Genomic DNA, 20,386 nt, shown 5'->3' with positions numbered 1-20,386 from the left:
ATGGCATGCTCTCACATACAGTTCAATCTGAGGCCTCTGATGTTGCAATCACGGACAGATGTTGGCAGCAGCAGTGAGGCCTCCACACAGCTGCCTTGTCCAAGCCCAGCTAAGCTTGTTGCACAGCTGGACAGCTGCCAACAAAGCAGCCCAAACCACTAAACAGGAATGAGATGAAAGATCTGCCAGGCAGCTTGCCCCCTCCCTGCGGATCCTGCTTACTTACTGATGACCACTTTGTGTTCTGGAGTTGTTCCATGCCACTGAGAAGAGAGAGAGAAGACAGAAGACAGACAAGGGAAAATGGAGAGGAAAGTTGCAAAGGAAGAAAGGAGAGAAAATTGAATGGGGGAGAAGAAAAGGGAGAGTGGAGAGTACAGGAAAAGAGTGAGAGGGAAGGAAAAGAGGGAGGGAAAAGGATCCCAGCAAGGTGGGAGGACAGGAAGGAGAATAAAGATGAGAAGGGAGAGCAGAGAGGAACGCAAAATTAGTCATACACTGTTTTAAAAGAAATAAAAAGTGACACTGTCCCCAGCACATAACAAGGCCACAGCGGTGATCTGTACCAGTCGGACAGGAGAAACCTTCCACACTAGGGAGATGGTCGTAGAACAGCAGCTGGGTTTCTATGGGCTTCCAGGACCTCTCGATTGCTATTCTGCTTCTGACAGTAAAGTACAGCCCTTTGTTCAAGAACCACCTTTTATGCACCCTTCTCTTACATATGTGTGAAGCTGAGCAGGATGTGAAGGATGCTGTTTCCACACACATTTAAACTGCACAGTTTGTTAGCTGCTTGGGCTACTGCTATCACTCAATCCAGGGCAAGTCTAGCACAGCCTGAGCCGCTCCTGGTTTTACCTTTCTCCAGGCAGGGTCACAGCCGGATTTTGAAGTGTACACAAAGGGGCACCCCCATGCCCTTCTACATCAGGTAGAGTAAAAGAGAGTAACATAGTAGATGACGGCAGAAAAAGACCTGCACGGTCCATCCAGTCTACCCAACAAGATAAACTCATATGTGCCACTTTTTGTGTATACCTTATCTTGATTTGTACCTGTCTTTTTCAGGGCACAGACCGTATAAGTCTGCCCAGCACTATCCCCGCCCCCCAACCACCAGCCCTGCCTCCCACCACCGGCTCTGGCACAGACCGTATAAGTCTGCCCAGCACTATCCCCACCTCCCAACCACAAGTCCCGCCTCCCACCAGAGAGGGGCTGGTGAGGATAATGGTGCTGGGCAGAAGATGGGGAGAGGGAGAAGGGGAGATACTGTGCTGGAGCCAGTGCTACTAACAAAGGAGGGGGCACAGTGCTGGCGCTGACGACGCCAAAGGGGCGCAGGGTGCCGGTATTTGATTTTCACATAAGAGCCAGGACTGGGCACAGAATCTAAGCCTCTTGTGCTTCTCAGTAAAATCAGAACTGCATCCTCATATACTGGGCGAAAACCAAGATAAACTCAATCTGCCTCCATGAGTGACGCAGATCATCCAGTTACTGCCTTCTCTTAGCAGAACTGAAGCTGAGTTCCAAGTTCTTACTTCTTAGATGGACGCTGATGGTGAGTCCCATAGCCGTGAAGTCGCCCTGAGAGACTTGGCACCTGTATAGCCCCTCGTCCTCGGGCATCACTTCAGGGATTTTCAATGACACCACTTTCAACTTGTCTTCTTTCCTCCAGTGGTATCTGTAAATCTGGCTGGCATTGATGGAGATGTACTGCTCTGATTGCATCTTGGCCCATGTCACCAGCAGGCTGTCATTGTGAGGACAGGCTTGGATAGTACAGTTCAGAAGCAGTGTGCTCCCGAGCAGCAGGTTAAGGTTTGTTTTGGGGTCTGTAATGTTAGGTACACAGACATTGTCAGCTGAACCTGTGAGAATAAAACCAGATACAGGAATCAGAAACTGAATACACAGTCGACACTTAGAGAAAGCTTTCTGCAGCAGTAGATAGAGTGCCCCTACCCAAGAGAGCTTAAGATCTATATACACAAGCAGGTTAAAGAGACACTAGGAGCTAAAACTGCACGAGTCCTGGAAAAAGAGGTCTGTGGGTGTCAAGAAACCCACTATATATTTTTTAACTGTCCTAGCAGTGGCTAAATCCAAATTATAGACACCTATTAATTGGTGCAGTTAAATACATTCCCCTGATCCTCAGCTGACGGCAGGCAGCATGGTTAGCTACTGCTGCCGCCACTGGTGCTAACCCCGGACATTCAATGCTGGGCTGTTTCCGGAGATGGGCATTGAATATCCGGGTTTTGTTTTTTTTTTTTTGCCAGCTCTAACTGAATATTCAGTGCTGTCTGGTTAAGTTAATAGCGTGCAAAGATAGGACTGCTATTCAGGTGGTCCGATTTGCCCACCGGCCAGCACTTGAATATTTGCGGATAGCCGGTTAGCAGCTCTGCGCTAGCCCCAGGATTCTATATAGTGCATTTAGATTTAGGCGCCAAAATCAGTGCAGATTCTATAACACCACACCTAACTTAATTGGCTTAACAAGATAATGAGCGCTGATATCAGCACTTAACAAGCAATAATGAGCACTGATTAGAAATTAGGTGCACAAATCACCACACGTATTCTCTAATGATGTGCGCCGAACTTCTAACGTGTGCAGGCAAAAAGGGGCATGGTTATAGGCGGGGAAATGGACGTTTTGTGGGCGTTCTGGAATTTAGGCACTTAGTTATAGAATATGGCCCAGTGCACCTAAATCTACGTGCCGGGATTTACGCCATGTTTTCGTTGGTGTAAATAGATGCACGCAGATTTAGGTGCTGAAATATCAACTAAGCGTATTCTATAATTGGCGCCTAAATCTAGGTGCTGATAATAGACTATGCTTAGTCGGCACTGATTTCAGCACTGATGTTTTTTGGCGCCTCCTCCTAAGCGCTAATATTCGACAGAGATAACTGGCTAAGTGCTATTTAATGGGTCAAGCACTATTCCTAGCTGGTTAAATAGCACTGAATATCTGGCCCATTGTAAATATGTTGGAGGAGTGGCCTAGTGGTCAGAGCACCACTCTTGAAATCCAGAGGTGGCGGATTCAAACCCCACTGCTGCTCCTTGTGATCTTGAGCAAGTCACTTAACCCTCCATTGCCTGAGGTACAAACTTAGATTGTGAGCCCTCCTGGGACAGAGAAACAGAAGCCTGCCCTTGCAGATCAGCAGTGCGGCCGCGCAGGCTTCTGTTTCTGTGAGTCTGACGTCCTGCACGTACGTGCAGGACGTCAGACTCACAGAAGCAGAAGCCTGCGCGGCCGTGTTGCTGATCTGCAAGGGCAGGCTTCTACATGGAATGCTCCTAATGGAGGAGTAGCCTAGTGGTTAGTGCAGTGGAACATGGAATGTTGCTACTATTGGAGATTCTACACGGAATGTTGCTGAGTGGAGGAGTGGCCTAGTGGTTAGAGCAGAAGTGGCAGGTTCAAATCCTGCTGCTGCTCTTTGTGATCTTGGGCAAGTCACTTAACCCTCCATTGCCTCAGGTACAAACTTAGATTGTGAGCCCTCCTGGGACAGAGAAACAGAAGCCTGCCCTTGCAGATCAGTCGTGCGGCCGCGCAGGCTTCTGTTTCTGTGAGTCTGACGTCCTGCACGTACGTGCAGGACGTCAGACTCACAGAAGCAGAAGCCTGCGCAGCTGCGTTGCTGATCTGCAAGGGCAGGCTTCTACATGGAACGTTGCTAATGGAGGAGTAGCCTAGTGGTTAGTGCAGTGGAACATGGAATGTTGCTACTATTGGAGATTCTACACAGAATGTTGCTGAGTGGAGGAGTGGCCTAGTGGTTAGAGCACAGGTCTTGCAATCCAGAGGTGGCAGGTTCAAATCCTGCTGCTGCTCCTTGTGATCTTGGGCAAGTCACTTAACCCTCCATTGCCTGAGGTACAAACTTAGATTGTGAGCCCTCATGGGACAGAGAAATATCCAGTGTACCTGAATGTAATTCACCTTGGGCTACTACTGAAAAAGGTGTGAGCAAAATCCAAATAATAATTGCACATTTTCAGATGCTGAATTTATCACACATTCTGTTACTGTTTTTGTAGGTCTTAAAATATTAGTAATGTTTAGGTTTTGTGATTATGTTCGGTCTTACTTATTCAGATTTGATTTTCCACCTTTTCTATTCATCCATTTTTCATTATATTGCTTTGTGTTAGTGTATTTAATTATGGATTCTTTATTTGACCTAGATTTTTATTTTTTTGGAAATTAGATGACATGCAAATAAAAAACAAAATCTAAGAAATAGGCAGCTTCTGGAGGAGGGGAAGTTCATGCCAAATTTTGCATTGCATCGATCGTGTGTGTTTTACAGAAAGTGAATCATGAAAAGACACAAGTAGAAAAAAAATCTGCGTAGTCCTACTGGTGAAATGAATGTAGAAAAATCTGTAATGAATATCTTTTTTTTTCAATTTACTTTCTTTTTTAAAACTTTATTCCATAAAATTTGTATTTCTCAGGGGCCTGTGTAGAGGGATACAGGGATATGTGCAAGGATTCACTGAGGCCTCATTTGCATAAGTCAACAGGGGCTGAAAAGCAGAGCAGAAAAATTAGGTTGTAATACTAAAAAACATAGTTTGCTCCAGGGGCATAGCTAGGTGGGGAGACGGGGGCATGGCACCTCACAGATTTAGCTCTGGCCCCTTCCACTTTCGATCCCCCCTCCTGCTGCCGCCGACCCTCCCCCGCCTCCGCCAGGTACCTTTGCTGGCAGGGGTCCCCAACTCCCGCCAGGCAAAGTCGTCTTCACGCTGGTCTCCGGCACCTTCGCTGATCTGTTTCTGTCAGTCCTGACGTCCTACATGCATGCCTGCAAGGGGCTACATACATGATGTGCACACAGGACGTCAGGAGTCAGGACTGACAGAAACAGATCAGCGGAGGCACCGGAGACCGGTACTGAAGAAGACTTTGGCTGACGGAGGTTGGGGACCCCTGTCAGCAAAGGTACCTGGCGGCGGCAGGAAGGGGGGATCGAAAGTGGTGGTGGTGGGGGGTTCGGCGGCAGCAGGAGGGGGGCAAAAGTGGCGGGGGGGGGGGGGGGGTCGGCGTCTGGGGGAGATGGGCTAACCTGTGTCCCCCCACCTCAGGCTCTGGACCTCCCTCCCGCTGAGGTCTGGCTACGTCCCTGGTCTGCTCAATGGTAGGGTCACCCCTGGATGTGTGCTAGATGGGTGCTTGAGGTGTGGTTGTGGTTCATCAGATTGATGAACGGTAGCTACAGAGAGATGCAGTTGGAGGCCACAGAGACTCGGCTACAGGGCCTGTGAACTCTTTTCCTTCCGTGTGCACATCTGATGCCCAAAAATCAAACCCTGGGAGTTGCTGGAAGCCACTGCATTGAGTAGTGGATTGGGACTAGAACCTACATTTCCATGTGCTACAGCTCTGGGCCATTGCACAAAGAAGGAAACATTCTCTCCTTGATGTGTTAAATATGACTGTCAAACCCCTAAAAATGCAGGTAAAATGAATGACAAACAGTCCACTTACAGTATGGCAAAATATAAGGAGAAAATGACTTCAGACTTTGCATAGGTACTGCAGATATACCAAAGATTATGAATTATAATAACTAGACTTAGAATATTGATTGGAGATTGTTTCCAAAACAGTTAAATTTAAAATACTATTATTGGAAACATTGTTGAGAATCTACTATAATAAAACTCACCCTCAACGTTCTGAAGACAACGTTCTGAAGTCACTCAGTCACTCCCTGAAGGGTTCATGGATTCATGGTGGTGAAGCCACAACACTGATCATGTCTCTCTGCCCCGCCCTTGCCTGACTGACCAATCAGAAAAAACACCCTCAACATTCTGAAACACAAAGGACCATCACAACACCGTTCCCAGGCAACACTAGGCAACGTAAGACGGACCAATCAGAGGAAACTACGTGACAATAAGGGAGGAGCATTCCCCAGCAGAATGGCTCATTATCTGTGCAGCACGGAGAGCACAGAACCACCGCTGGAACGAGAGAAGAATATTCCTGCTGTGGGTATGTGCAAAAATAGACCGGGGGGGGGGGGGGGGGGGGAGAGAAATTTTTAAATGCCTAATGCCAGTACTGAAGAGTGCCAGAGGGCCTATAGCACAGACTATATTTGGGATCGCTTGACATGGAGTCAGAGGAGCCGGAAAACAACGTGCCCATCACCATCTGGGACGTGGGCGAACAGGACAAGCTGCGGCCCAGCTGGAAGGATTACCCGCGACCCAGCCAGCAGCAAACAGCGACCAAGGACAGCACAGCACATCCCCCAACCCCCAAGCAAAAAACAAAACAAAACAAAAAAAAGACACACATCAACAACCTGCACACACACCGCACCCTCACACACTCACACACACACACTGGGTGAGACCAATGGTCCATCTAGCCCAGTATCCTGTTTCCAACAGTGGTCAATCCAGGTCACAAGAACCTGCCAGAAACCCAGCTACCAATCCCAGAACAAGCAGTGGCTTCCCCATGCCTGTCTCAATAACAGATTTTGGACTTTTCCTCCAGGAACTTGTCCAAACCTTTTTAAAATCCTGATACATTAATCGCTGTTAATACATCCTGCGGCAAAGAGTTCCAGAGCTTCACTATCTACTGAGTGAAAATATATTTCCTCCTATTTGTTTTAAGTGTTTCCATGTAACTTCATTGAATGTCCCCTAGTCTTTGTACTTTTTGAAAGAGTAAAAAATCAATTCACTTCTACTTGTTCTACACCACTCAGGATTTTGTAGACCTCAATCATATCTCCCCTCATCTATCTCTTTTCCAAGCTGAAGATCCCTAACCTCTTCAGCCTTTCCTCATATGAGAGGAGTTTCATCTTCTTTATCCTTTTGGTTGCTCTTCTTTGACTGAACCTAGTGGAGGAGTAGCCTAGGGGTTAGCGCAGTGGACTTTGATCCTGGGGAACTGAGTTCAATTCCCACTGCAGCTCCTTGTGACTCTGGGCAAGTCACTTAACCCTCTGTTGTCCCTGGTACAAAATAAGTGCCTGAATATATGTAAAACCGCTTTGAATGTAGTTGTGAAAACCTCAGAAAGGCAGTATATCAAGTCTCATTTCCCTTTCCCTTTTCAGATACGTCTACCAGAACTCGCACCATGGAACAAGACAGAGGCGTCATAGTATTCTGAGTCTTACATACCATCTCTTGCTTAATAATTCCTAGCATCTTGTTTGCTTTTTAGGCTGCATCGCACACTGGGCATTTTCAGGGTATTGCCTACAATGACACCCAGATCTTTTTCTTGGGTGCTGACCACCAAGGTGGACCCTAGCATCAGGTAACTGTGATTCGGATTATTCTTCCCAATGTGAATTACTTTGCATTTGTGCACATTAAATTTCATCAGCCATTTAGATGCCCAATCTTCCAATTTCCTATGGTCTTTCTGCAATTTTTCACAGTCTGCATGTGTTTTAACAACCTTGACTAGTTTTGTATCATCTGCAATTTAATCATCTCACTCGTCGTTCCAATTTCCAGATCATTTATAAATATGTTAAATAGCACCGGTCCCAGTACAGATCCCTGTGGCACTCCACTATTCACCCTCCTCCACTGAGAGAAATGGCCATTTAACTCTACTCTCTACTTTCTGTCCAATAACCAATTCCTAATCTATAACAGAACATTGCCTCCTATCTCATGACTCTTTTTCTCTGGAGTCTCTCATGAGGAGCTTTGTCAAAAGCTTTCTGAAAATCTAGATACACCTATCCACATACACTCAATACACCTTTATCCACATGTTTATTCACGTCTTCAAAGAAACTAAGTAAATTGGTGAGACAAGAATTCCCTTGGCTGAAACTATACTGACTCTGTCCCATTAAAACATATTTATTTATGTGTTCTGTAATTTTATTCTTTATAATAGTTTCCACTATTTTAGCCAGCACTGACGTCAGACTTAACGGCCTACAATTTCTTGGATCACCTCTGGAACCCTTTAAAAAAATCGGCATCACATTGGCCACCCTCCAATCTTCAGGTACTAAGAATGACTTTAACAACAGGTTATAGATTGCTAACAGCAGATCAGCAATTTCATGTTTCAGTTCTTTCAGTACCTTTGGATGTATGCCATCCAGTCCAGGTGATTTACTACTTTTTAATTTGTTGATTTGGCTCAGTACATCTTCTATGTTCACTGAGATTTCTTTCATTTCTGGTGTAGGTAGATCTCTTAAATATTCTTCCATAAAGACCGAAGCCTTGTCCTCCCTTAGTGCCTCTTTTGCTCCTTCATGATCTAATGGTTCCACAGAGCTTTTATGGCTATTCTTATGTTCATATGGGCCTATGGCATTCAAAACCTTGAATGTCGAAATTAGCAGTTTGCATCCAAACTGGTAATAGAATGCAGCTTGAAATGCTCTTTCTAAATTAGAGCAGAACCATGTTTACCTATTCCCTCCGTACCTTCCTTCAGTACTCAACACGATTAATGTGTCTGTCTCTTAACTTTGCATCATCACATCTAAACTCTTCTTTAGGTGATCTATTAGAAGTTCTAACATAGGTGTTTGGCTTCCACTAAGGTGATTATTTTAGGAGATTTTTAACATTCAAACTGATGCACCAGTTAAAATAATCTCTTCCTCCCCTTGCATGTAAAGGCATCCAGCTGTGGCTCAAAATGGGGCTGACTCAGGAGCCCAGCTCACTCCGCAAAGGACATATCATGGTACCAGCCATCTGCCCAGTGATATTTAATTTGCACGTGACAAAATACTGTAGGGTGAAACTAGGGGGTTACCACCACATCTTCCTGACCACAGTCATGTAAATGGAGAAGAACTCCAGCCAATTTATCCAGAGCACTGTAGAACCCTGCTATTATTGGTTTAATCTCCCCTGGGTCTTGTGGTGCTAATGGTTTCCAGGCTGTGGTTTGAGTTCTACATCATGTGAGGCAGTCCTGGTTTTACCCTACCACTTGCACGAACATGTAGCCATGACTTATTAATCTCATGCCCCCTCCAGTCCTTCTCCTCATTCATATACCTTCTCCATATATCCTCTCCAATTCTCTAACTCGCCTATGTATATCAATCCCCTCTCTTTCGTACCATGCTGGTCCATGTCACCTTTGATCGTCCCTCCCTCTCTCATGCACCTTCCCCACCCTCCCGCTGATCCAGGTTTGGTGATTGGAAAAGAACAGTGGTGTTGTGGTGCATTGGGCTGCTTTCCCTTCCTCTCCTGCCTGTGGCTAGAATGCCACGGTTTACATCACTGGCTGCCAGGCAACAAAGAAAGAGGAAGCAGTCTGAGGTGCTATATTATTATTATTACTAGTAAAAAAGGCCCGTTTCCGAAACCAATGAAACGGGCGCTAGCATGTGGCTTTTTTTTTGTGTGTGTGTGTGTGTATGTGTCACAGAGTTATTTTGTGTGTGTGTGTGAGGGTGCGGTGTGTGCAGGTTGTTGATGTGTGTTTTTTTTTGTTTTGTTTTGTGCTTGGGGGTTGGGGAATGTGCTGTGCTGGCAAAGTGGGTTGGATTGGTGCGTGGCTTTGAGGGTGTGTTTCTGTTGTATTGTATGTGTGTGGTTTTGTCTGTCAAGGAGGTTTGTGGAGGGGGGTCTTTCTATTGGTGAAATGTAAATGTGGTTGTAGGGGGGGTCAGCCTTTGCTGAGTGGTGTTTTTTTTTCCAGGTTTTTTTTTTTGTGTTGTGCTGAGGCAGCAGTGTTGTTTTAGATGGGCGGAAGGTAGAGGAGCACGTTCTTTGTCGGTATTTTTTGGCCGTTTCAGGGCTGCTGTAGGGGAATGCTGGAAGAGAAATGTGCTGTTGGAAGCAGCGCCATCTTTTTTCATTGGGCTGGGGTTCTGGGCATCCTGGAGGTGGGTGACGGCTTGCCTGAGGACAGGGATGGTTGTTTTAAGTTGGCAGAAGGGAGAAGAGCACGGTCTCGGGCTGTCGGGGGGGGGGGGGGGTGATCCGGTATGTTTGGTCCATTTCAGGCCGGCTGCAGGGGAATGCTGGAACATTTATGCGCTGCAGGAATCAGCGCCGTCTTCTTCCGGGTGCTCGGGGAATCCCCGAGGTGGGAGACAGCTTGCCTGAGGCTGGGGATGGTTGGGCACGTCCTTGGCCGCTTCGGCAAAAGGGGAAGAGGAAAGGGGTGGGGAGTTACCTCCAGCCGCCTGAGAAACCATGTATTCTTTGTTTGTTTTGTATTATTAGTTTGCATTTCTGTTGAAGAAAGAGTGGATGCCTTTCGAATGATGGAGGTGGTGCATCGGTGTGCGGTTGTTTCGTTAGTTTGGCAGCCAGTCTCCAGCGATTCCTAGGCAGGGAAGGAGTACTCCTCCCCCTTCCTTGGTAGCTGTTTGCTGCTGGCTGGGTCGCGGGTAATCCTTCCAGCTGGGCCGCAGCTTGCCCTGTTCGCCCACGTCCCAGATGGTGACGGGCACGTTGTTTTCAGGCTCCTCTGACTCCATGTCAAGTGATCCCAAATATAGTCTGTGCTATAGGCCCTCTGGCACGCTTCAGTACTGGCATTAGGCATTTAAAAATTTCTCTCCCCCCCCCCCCCCGGTCTATTTTGCACATACCCACAGCAGGAATATTCTTCTCTCGTTCCAGCGGTGGTTCTGTGCTCTCCGTGCTGCACAGATAACGAGCCATTCTGCTGGGGAATGCTCCTCCCTTATTGTCACGTAGTTTCCTCTGATTGGTCCGTCTTATGTTGCCTAGTGTTGCCTGGGAACGGTGTTGTGATGGTCCTTTGTGTTTCAGAATGTTGAGGGTGTTTTTTTCTGATTGGTCCGTCATGTGAGGGCGGGGCAGAGAGACATGGTCAGTGTTGTGGCTTCACCACCATGAATCCATGAACCCTTCAGGGAGTGACTGAGTGACTTCAGAACGTTGTCTTCAGAACGTTGAGGGTGAGTTTTATTATAATAGATTAGAATTTATTTAGTGCCTTTTTGAAGGATTTCACTCAAGGCGGTGTACAGAAAGAATATGTGAGCATAAGCAACAGACAATTACAGCAGTAAAAATATTCAAATAATACAAAGTATGGCATAGTATGCTACATTACAATGTCAACACAATACACAATAAAACATTTTTGCCAATACGGTAAGTGGGGTAAGCATGGCAGGGGGGGCGCCGTCCTTTGGGGGGCGCTGCCGCGCCCTCTTCTCTCCCGCAGCAAGATCCCTTTCCTTTTTTAATCCTTTTAATTTTACCTCTGCCCGGCAGCGCAGGGTCAGTGCAGGAGGCGGCGCTCCCAACGTGTCTAGCCTTCCCCTTCGCTCATGTTCCGCCTTCTTCTAACGTTATTTCTTTGATGTCAGAAGAAGGCGGAACATGAGCAAAGGGGAAGGCTAGACACGTCAGGAGCGCCGCCTCCTGCACTAATGCTGCGCCTGCGCTGTGACAGATTGCGGAAGGAGTAATTAGTGGGGTACTCCAGAGTTTGCTATTAGGACCAATAGGTGAAAGAGCGAAGGGGCTTGGGTGGATGTCCACTCATAGCCAAAGAGGAAGGAGTAAAAGCAGTGGGTACAGAGTGGTAGTTTGTCTACGCTGGGCTTCCATTAAAGCTGGGGTAATTTGCACTCAGCAGTTGTGGCTACTACCCTAATAGCCAATGAGCCTGGGGCTGCCAGATGTTTGGACAACAGCTTCATTGTTTTGGTGACTTTGGACTGTTGCAAGGCTTTGTGATAAGATGGGGCCCAGGTACTGCACTAAGTATAGGTCTTATGAGAATCAAAGAGGAAGATGATGAGTTCCGTGAAGGTGGTAGACATTAAACAAAATTAAACATTACTGAGGAGGGAGGGTGAGATAATATTTGATCTATGTATAGAAATTAATATGTTTTCTTACCCAAAGTGTTAGAGAAGCTGATGGAACTAAATAAGTGGGTTGGTCTTTTATCCATCTGCCCTTGTCTTCTGGGTTATGTAGTGTCGCAGTAAATTTTAGTCACTGAGCCTAAGGAAGGAGCTAATTTTTTCACCTTCGGCAGTAAATATTTGCTGCTTGGTGGCAGCATAGTACTAGGTATAGAAAACCCAGTCATTTCCTGTTTAAAATATTTGAATGATAAATCATCAGCTAAACACTGAAAATAAGAAGTGATCCACCTGGGCGCCTTTTGGAATGCACCTTGTGTGCTTGGCTGAAGTCCAGTGCTGGTCTTTTCCTAGTATTGCAGTGCTTATGTGCTATACAGGCCTCCAGATTAATAATCACATCCTCATGCCTCCTTAAATAAATCCCTCCCTGCATCAGTTATTGAAGTGCAATTGAATATTTAATAGTTGTGCTACACCCTTTCTATGTTATCCATCTTGTAAGATTGCTACAAGCCGATTCACCACTGGAGACGTAAGTCCAACAGTCTTTATTATATCAGAGATAACGACCCGACACAGGCCATGTTTCGACGCTAAAAAGCGTCTGCATCAGGGGTCAATAAATACACCAAGTAATGAATGCAAAACAAAGAGTCCTACTTGTATATGTGTTGTCAACTCACTGATCACGTAGCGCCAAACAGAATATGCTCTGATAGTTTGTATCCAGCATATTCTGTTTGGCGCTACGTGATCAGTGAGTTGACAACACATATACAAGTAGGACTCTTCGTTTTGCATTCATTACTTGGTGTATTTATTGACCCCTGATGCAGACGCTTTTTAGCGTCGAAACACAGCCTGTGTCGGGTCGTTATCTCTGATATAATAAAGACTATTGGACTTACGTCTCCAGTGGTGAATCGTCTATTAGTCTCTACTTTTGCCTTCTGTGATTCGTCATCGTAGAGAACTTTTCCTGTTCTATATTTTGGAGATTGCTACAAGCAACATCCTCTGGAGTAACACTTGCCAGGCTTATGCGGTCTGTGACAGAGCCGGTGGTGGGAGGCGGGACTGGTGGTTTGGAGCGATCATTTTTACCGGGGGGGGGGGGGGGGCGCCAACTGATAGTCTGCAGGGGGGCGCCAGAGACCCTAGGCACAGCCCTGATAAACATCATAGGGTGTAAGCAAAGATGGAACTTATTGATAAGATAGAGTAACAGGAGTAAGAAAATAAAGGGACTAATTTAAAGAATGGTGCTTGAAAATGATCTTAGCTAGGGTAGGAGTGGATAAACATGTACAGGTATAGTGTGTGTGTGTCTACCAAGTTAGTTATTTTATTAAAGGCCTCGTTGAACAGCCAGTTGGCTGTCACCTGCTTCCTGAAGTACAGATAGTCTTGTGTTAAGTCAAGCCTTTCAGCGAGTGCATTCCAGAGAGTGGGGGATACTCCAGAGAAGGCTTGCTTGCAGGTATCACATCCTGTGATGTCCTTTGGAGAGGGTGTGGTTAAGGAAACTCTTGAGGCTGTTGCCCCAGCATCTGGCTGTCAGGTCTCATTACTTCCTGGATGGTAACCAGCCCCCGCCACCTGATGGCATTGATCTAATTGGTTTCTGAGAAGTCATAGCCTGCTCTTTTTAACCCACCAGTTCCATGATCTGCAGCATCTCAAGGTCAATCTTTATAGGGGCCTTGTTTTCCCCTTATCATTTCTCTCTTTGCCTCGGTTCTCATGGGTGTGAAAGGTAAATTGTTTGCAATACTACACTCTCCTACCCTTGTTCCTACCATTGTCTTCCATATCCATCTCAGCCTGGCTTGAATTTTGTCACAGTTTTGGTATCCACCACCACAGCTGGTAAGCTATTTTTTTTTTTTTAAAGGGCTCAAAATATCTTTTATCAATATTATATTGAGCCCTATAATATTATTCACATAAACCGCAAATCATTACAGCTAAGCGGTTCACAATTATATAATCAGTAAAAGCAGCAAAGAATAAAAGAAGGATAATAAAAGACAGGCAGCTACGTTACTAGTCGCCTTATTTTCAAAAGAGAAAGACGCCCATATTTCGACCCAAATCGGGAGATGGGCTTCTTTCTCCCATGGGCGCCCAAATCGGTATAATCGAAAGCTGATTTTGGGCGTCTTCAACTGCAATCTGTCACGGAAACGGCCAAAGTTGACGGGGGCATGTTGGAGGCGTGGTGAAGGCAGGACTGGGGCGTGTTTATCGGCCGAGGAGAGATGGGCGTCCTCGGCCGATAATCGAAAAAGAAAGGCGTTTTTAGCGCGAATTTGGGTCACTTTTTTTAACCCTTTTTTTCACGAACAAGTCCCAAAAAAGTGCTCTAAATGACCAGATGACCACCGGAAGGAGGGAGGGAGGGACTCCCCCAGTGGTCACTAACCCCCTCCCACCCAAAAAAACCAACTTTAAAAACTTTTTTTTTCCAGCCTGTATGTCATACCCAGCTCCATCACAGCAGTATGCAAGTCCCTGGAGCAGTTGTTAGTGGGTGCAGTGGACTTCAGCCAGGTGGACTCAGGCCCATTCCCCCCCACCTGTTACACTTGTGGTGGTAAATGGGAGCCCTCCAAACCACCCCCAAAACCCACTGTACCCACATCTAGGTGCCCCCCTTCAGCCATAAGTGCTATGGTAATGGTGTAGAGTTGTGGGGAGTGGGTTTTGGGGGGATTTGGGGGACTCAGCACCCAAGGGAAGGGAGCTATGGACTTCAGAGGCAGGTAACTTTTTTTTTTAATTGTTACAAGTGCCCCCTAGGGTGCCCGGTTGATGTTCTGGCATGTGAGGGGGACCAGTGCACTACGAATCTTGGCCCCTCCCATGACCCAATGCCTTGGATTTGTTCGTTTTTGAGCTGGGCGCCTTCGGTTTCCATTATTGCTGAACAACGATACCGCCCAGTTCAAATCCGCACAAATCCGATGCATTTGGCTGGCACAAACCGTATTATCGGAAAAAAGATGGACGCCCATTTTTTTCCAAAATATGGTTTGTCCCACCCCTTCACGTACCCGTTCTCGGAGATAGACGCCCATGGAGATGGGTGTTCGCGTTCGATTATGCCCCTCCACGAGGCTCATTTTTAAAGCACATAGACTTACAAAGTTACAGAGGTTACTATGGGGTTCATTTTCAAAAGAGAAAAACATCTAAAAAGTGGCATAAAGCAGTATTTGGACGTTTTCTCGCCAAAATTTCCAAATCAGTATTTTGAAACCCATTTTCCAGATGTTTCTCTATGCTGTTCATCTCCAGTGCATCCAAATCTCAAGGGGGCATGTTGGCAGAGGCGTACCTAGGGTAGTTGGCACCCGGGGCTGGTAATTTTTTAACACCCCCCTCCAAAATCCAGTATTAGGCATACCGAGAATACAAAACACTCAGGACCTATAAAGCAATTCTAGCATACCATAAGCAGTCATTTTTACAAGTCACACAAGGAAAAGGAAAGCATCTTAATACTACAGTGAACACTAGAACATCAATTCACCTGTTGTAAAACGAAACCAGACAGAATAGTACAGATCGTCGATCCTGCACAGTCAATGCCAACTGAAAGCCATGTATTTTTCACAAACACAGATACACCCTAATCCACTACAGAATAAGTAATCATAAACTTTCTATTTAGACAAAAGTTAAACTGAACCCCCAAGATGCCAGACTCTGCTGCATACAATACAACACCACAGAAACAGAAAATGTCCCCTAGTACTGTGCAAAATATAAAGACAGCAGATGTACATTTGAAAAAAAAACCTAACAAATACCAATTACCACTTTACAAATTAACAAATAGAAATAAAACAAATATAGAAAATAAAATAATACCATTTTATTGGACTAATACATTTAGCTTTCAGAGGCCAAAACCTCCTTCCTCAGGTCAATACAGTAGAGTGCAGTTACAATATCCTATCTTGACCTGAAGAAGGGGGTTTTGTTCTCTGAAAGTTAGTCAAAATGTATTAAAATTAGTCCAATAAAAAGATTACCTTATTTACATGTTCTATTTATAAACATTTATTAACACATCTACAATACCACTTTATCCTAAAGCAAAAAAAATAAAAATATATATTTTATTTATAGTTTGTTGTCTCTGGTTTCTGCTTTCCTCATCTTCTTTTCACCGTCTTCCTTCCATCCAGCATCTGTCTTCGCTCTCTCTCTGCCATCCAGTGTCTGCCCTCTCTGCCATCCCTTCTCTGCCTTTTCTCTCTGCCCCTTCAATCCACCATTTGCCCTCCCTCTCCCATCCATCCAGGGTCTGCCCTCCCTCTCGCTGCCCCTCCTTTTCAGCCCCCAGCCACTTCTCCCTGTCCCCTTTTCAGCCCCCAGTCCTCACAGTTTTAGCCCCTGCCCCTTTTCAGCCCCCAGTTCCAGTACTAGCCCCCTTATCCCACCTACCCTCCTTTTCAGCCCCCAGTTCCAGTCCCCTTTATCAACATGCCTTGCATTAGGGCCCCACTTTTCAGCCCCAGACCAATTCTCCCACTTGCCCCAGGCATGGCCCCATTCTCCTTCCTGCCCCCATCTCAGATCCCAGTTCCAGCTCCAGGCCCCTTCTCCCATCTGAGCCCCCCCCCAGGCCCAGACCCCGTCCCCTTTTCCCATCTGGGCCCCCCTCCCCGACCCAGTCCTCACCTGCCTACCAGCTCCGTCGATGGGCAGACAACCCTCTTCTCCTGCCACACAGCCTTAAAAAAAATCTGTGAAGTGCCTCGCGTCTGCTCTGCTGTTCTGTAAAGGAAGCAAATCGCCTCTTTGCATTGGCCCTTCCCTCACTGTGTCCCGCCCTCTGATGTAACTTCCTATTTCTGCGAGGGCGGGACACAGTGAGGGAAGGGCCGATGCGATGAGGTGATTTGTTTCCTTTACAGCAGACCAGAGCAGACGCGAGGCGCTTCACAGGTTTTTTTTTTTTAAAGGCTGGGTGCCGGGTGGCAGGAGAAGAGGGTCATCTGTCCGTCGACGGAGCCGGTAGGAAGGTGGGGACTGCAGTGCCGGAGCACCCCCCCCCCACACCTGCTGACACCCGGGGCGGTCCGCCACCACCGCCCCATCCTTGGTACGCCACTGCATGTTGGGGTCTTGTTAAGGGCAGGATTTGGGTGTTCCTAAGACCTGGACGTTTTCATTTTCTTCCATTATGGCTGAAAACATCCAGGACTAAAACGAAGACATTTTGAGCTAGATCTTTTTTTTTTCTAGAGCGAATAAGCCATGAAAAAGTGCCCTAAATGACAAGATGACCATTAGAGGAATAAAGGAATGACCCTCCCCAGTGGTCACTGACCCTTTCCCATCCCCACCCCAAAGATGTGAAAGAAACAGTACATGCCAGCCTCTATGACAGCCAGAGATGATGTGGAGGGGCATAATCGAATGAAAACGTCTATCTCCATGGGCGTTTATCTCCGAGAACGGGTCCGTGAAGGGGCGGACCGAACCGTATTTTCGAAAAAAATAGACATCCATGTTTTATTCGACAATTTGTGAGCTGGGCGTTTTTGTTTTTCAGTGATAATGGAAAATGAAAGCGCCCAGCTCAAAAACGAATAAATCCAAGGCATTTGTTCGTGGGAGGGGCCAGAATTCGTAGTGCACTGGTCCCCCTCACATGCCAGGACACCAATCGGCCACCCTAGGGGGCACTTTTACAAAAACACACAAAAAGGTAAAAGAGCTCCCAGGTGCATAGCACCCTTCCCTTGTGTGTTGAGCCCCCCCAAATCCCCCTCAAAACCCACTGCCCACAAGTCTACACCATTACTATAGCCCTAAGGGGTGAAGGGGGGCACCTACATGTGGGTACAGTGGGTTTGGGGGGGTTGGACGACTAAGCATTAAGCAGCACAATTGTAACAGGTGGGGGGGGGGGATGGGCCTGGGTCCATCTGCCTGAAGTCCACTGCACCCCCTAACAACTGCTCCAGGGACCTGCATACTGCTGCCAGGGAGGTGGGTATGACATTTGAGGGTGAAAATAAAAAGTTGTGAAACATCATTTTTTGTGGTGGGAGGGGGTTAGTGGCCACTGGTGGAGTCAGGGGAGGTCATCCCCGATTCCCTCTGGTGGTAATCTGGTCATTTAGGGCACTTTTTGGGGCCTTATTCGTGAAAAAACAGGGTCCAGGAAAAGTGCCCTAAATTCTAGCTACAAACGCATACTTTTTTTCCATTATCGGCGAAAGGCGCCCATCTCTGTTCGGGTGATAACCACGCCCCAATCCCGCCTTCACCACGCCTCCGACACGCCCCCGTCAACTTTGTACGCTTCCGCGATGGAGTGCAGTTGAAAACGTCCAAGTTCGGCTTTCGATTATACCGCGTTATTCGTTTTTGGGAGATAAACGCCTATCTCCCGATTTAGGTCGCAATATAGGCGTTTTTGTCTTTCGATTATAAGCTGGATAGCCAGTCCTATTAGAGCAGCAGTAACCAAGTGGTCAGTGCAGTGCTCTGTAGAGATGGGGTCCCAGGCTCATATCCCACTCTGTTACACTTGTGAAGGAAAGTGTGAGCCCTCCAAAACGCACAAAACAACCTACTGTACCCACATATAGGTGACACCTGCATCCATAAGGGCTATTGTAGTGGTGTACAGTTGGGTACAGTAGGTTTTTGGTGGATTTTGAAGGGCACACTATACAGTATAAGGGAGCAATGGTGAGATGTGTACCTGGGAGCTTGTAGGTGAAGTATACTGCAGTGCAGTGGCATAGCCACAGGTGGGCCTGGGTCCCACCCACTTAGGGCTCAGGCCCACCCAACAGTAGCACACGTTTAGTGGTAGCTGGTGGGATCCCAAGCTCAGCCAGCTACAAACTTCCTCCTGATGGTAACGAAAACGCTACTCTCCATGCAGGGCCGGTCTTAGGCAGAGGCGACCAAGGCGGCCGCATAGGGCCCCACGCCTAAGGGGGCCCCGCTCAGCGTGCCTCAACTCTGCCTCGTGCCTCCGCTCCGACCCGGACAGCATCGAGTCACTCAACCTCTCTCCAGCCATAGGCAGATAAAGCATTCCTGGCATACCTTGTACACTGTAGCACTGTGCTGGATCTTTTCTTAATATTTTTCCTTATTTTCTCCTTTGTTATGAGAATTGGAACTACTAATTGTAGTGGACTTGAACTGAATAATTTCTGGGGAGGGGAGGTTTCATGATAATAGCATTGTGCTTATTATTTCAATCAGTTTTTTTGTACAAGTTTAGCTTCATTTGTCTTTATTTGAAATTTCATAAATAAAAAAAATTTCTAAAAATGGAATAATCTTATCAATGGGGCGGAGCTAGGGTGGGGGCGGGGCTAGGATGGGGCCCCATCAAATTGGACTGCACAGGGCCCCGCACTTGTTAAGACCGGCCCTGTCTCCATGATACCGGCACCTGCGTAGGTTCAGTTTTCAGCGCTTGCCTGCTGCAGACTGCCAAGGTGGAAAGAAGCGTTTTCCCACCAGCTGAGATATTTTTTGGGTGGTGGTTGGGGGGAGGAGAACAATTGGTGCCCACCCAGTTCTTCCTTAGGCCCACCCAAAATCTGATGTCTGGCTACACCCCTGCTGCAGAGCCCCCATGCAGGGTTGCCAGATGGGCGGTTTTCCCGCCCAATTGGGCGGGTTGCGTTTTTTTGGGCTGGTTTTGGATTTTTTGTGCGGGTTTTGGGGCGGTTTTTCGGCCGGCGGGGGGTGGGGCTAATGGTGACAGAGGCGGAGTTTGTGACGTTTTGGGTGGGGTTTGCCGACGTATTGGGCGGGGCGATGATGGTGGGGGCGGGGCTGATGATGACGGGGCGGGGCTGATGACGGAAGGGGTGGGGCTGATGACGGCGGGGTGGGGTGATGGCGGAAGGGGCGGGGTTTGGGCGGTTTTTGGGCAGGAATTTTTTTTTTTTTTTTAAATAATTAGGTTTTGGTTTATTAAATACAGTTATGTTTAATTCTGTTTTTATTAGAACATATCAACTTCAGTTTGACAATTGTCAGTATTTTACAGATAATCAATAAAACATCAATTTAACAATTATCCCACTAAGTAAACCAATTATGGATATTCTCGTCTTTTATCTTTTTCTCCCCATCCCCCCCTCCCTTTGCCACCATTCTACATTTTATTCTTGTAACGATAATACAACTTTATCTCATATCTTAACTTATCTATTCCTTTACCTATACACGTTTCTTTTTCCCCCCCCCTCCCCCCCCTTCCTTGTTACCTACCCCTTCACTCCTCATCCCCCCTAGTACCAACCCTCCCCATCTCCTACCTACCTCCCTAACCCTCCCTCCCTCCCTCTCGTCCATGCTTTAGAGTCTATATATTCAGGAGGTAGCTCCTGGCTGGTGCTGTCAAAGTATTCCAGAAGGGGGACCATATCTGTTGTAATTCTTCGCCTGCAGTCGAATTCATGTCTTTTACTCCTATTTTTTCCATACGCATCAAATGTATCATCTGCATG

The 20,386-nt window shown here is 46.8% G+C and overlaps 1 protein-coding gene across 2 annotated transcripts in view; it reads right to left on the bottom strand.

The window, feature by feature from the left end:
* The window catches only part of LOC115458322, a 164,132-nt gene that overhangs the window by 53,313 nt on the left and 90,433 nt on the right, over positions 1-20,386 (bottom strand). For both annotated transcript variants that reach the window (XM_030188206.1, XM_030188207.1), the window contains exon 3: positions 1,548-1,880. In XM_030188206.1, the coding sequence (XP_030044066.1) occupies positions 1,548-1,880 (333 nt within the window). The remainder of the gene's footprint in view (positions 1-1,547; positions 1,881-20,386) is intronic.

Source organism: Microcaecilia unicolor, chromosome 14 (assembly GCF_901765095.1).
Source record: "Microcaecilia unicolor chromosome 14, aMicUni1.1, whole genome shotgun sequence".
In the NCBI taxonomy this organism is placed as follows: domain Eukaryota; kingdom Metazoa; phylum Chordata; class Amphibia; order Gymnophiona; family Siphonopidae; genus Microcaecilia; species Microcaecilia unicolor.
The sequence above is the reverse complement of the archived record's forward strand: the minus strand, read 5'-3'. Positions and strand labels throughout refer to the sequence as shown.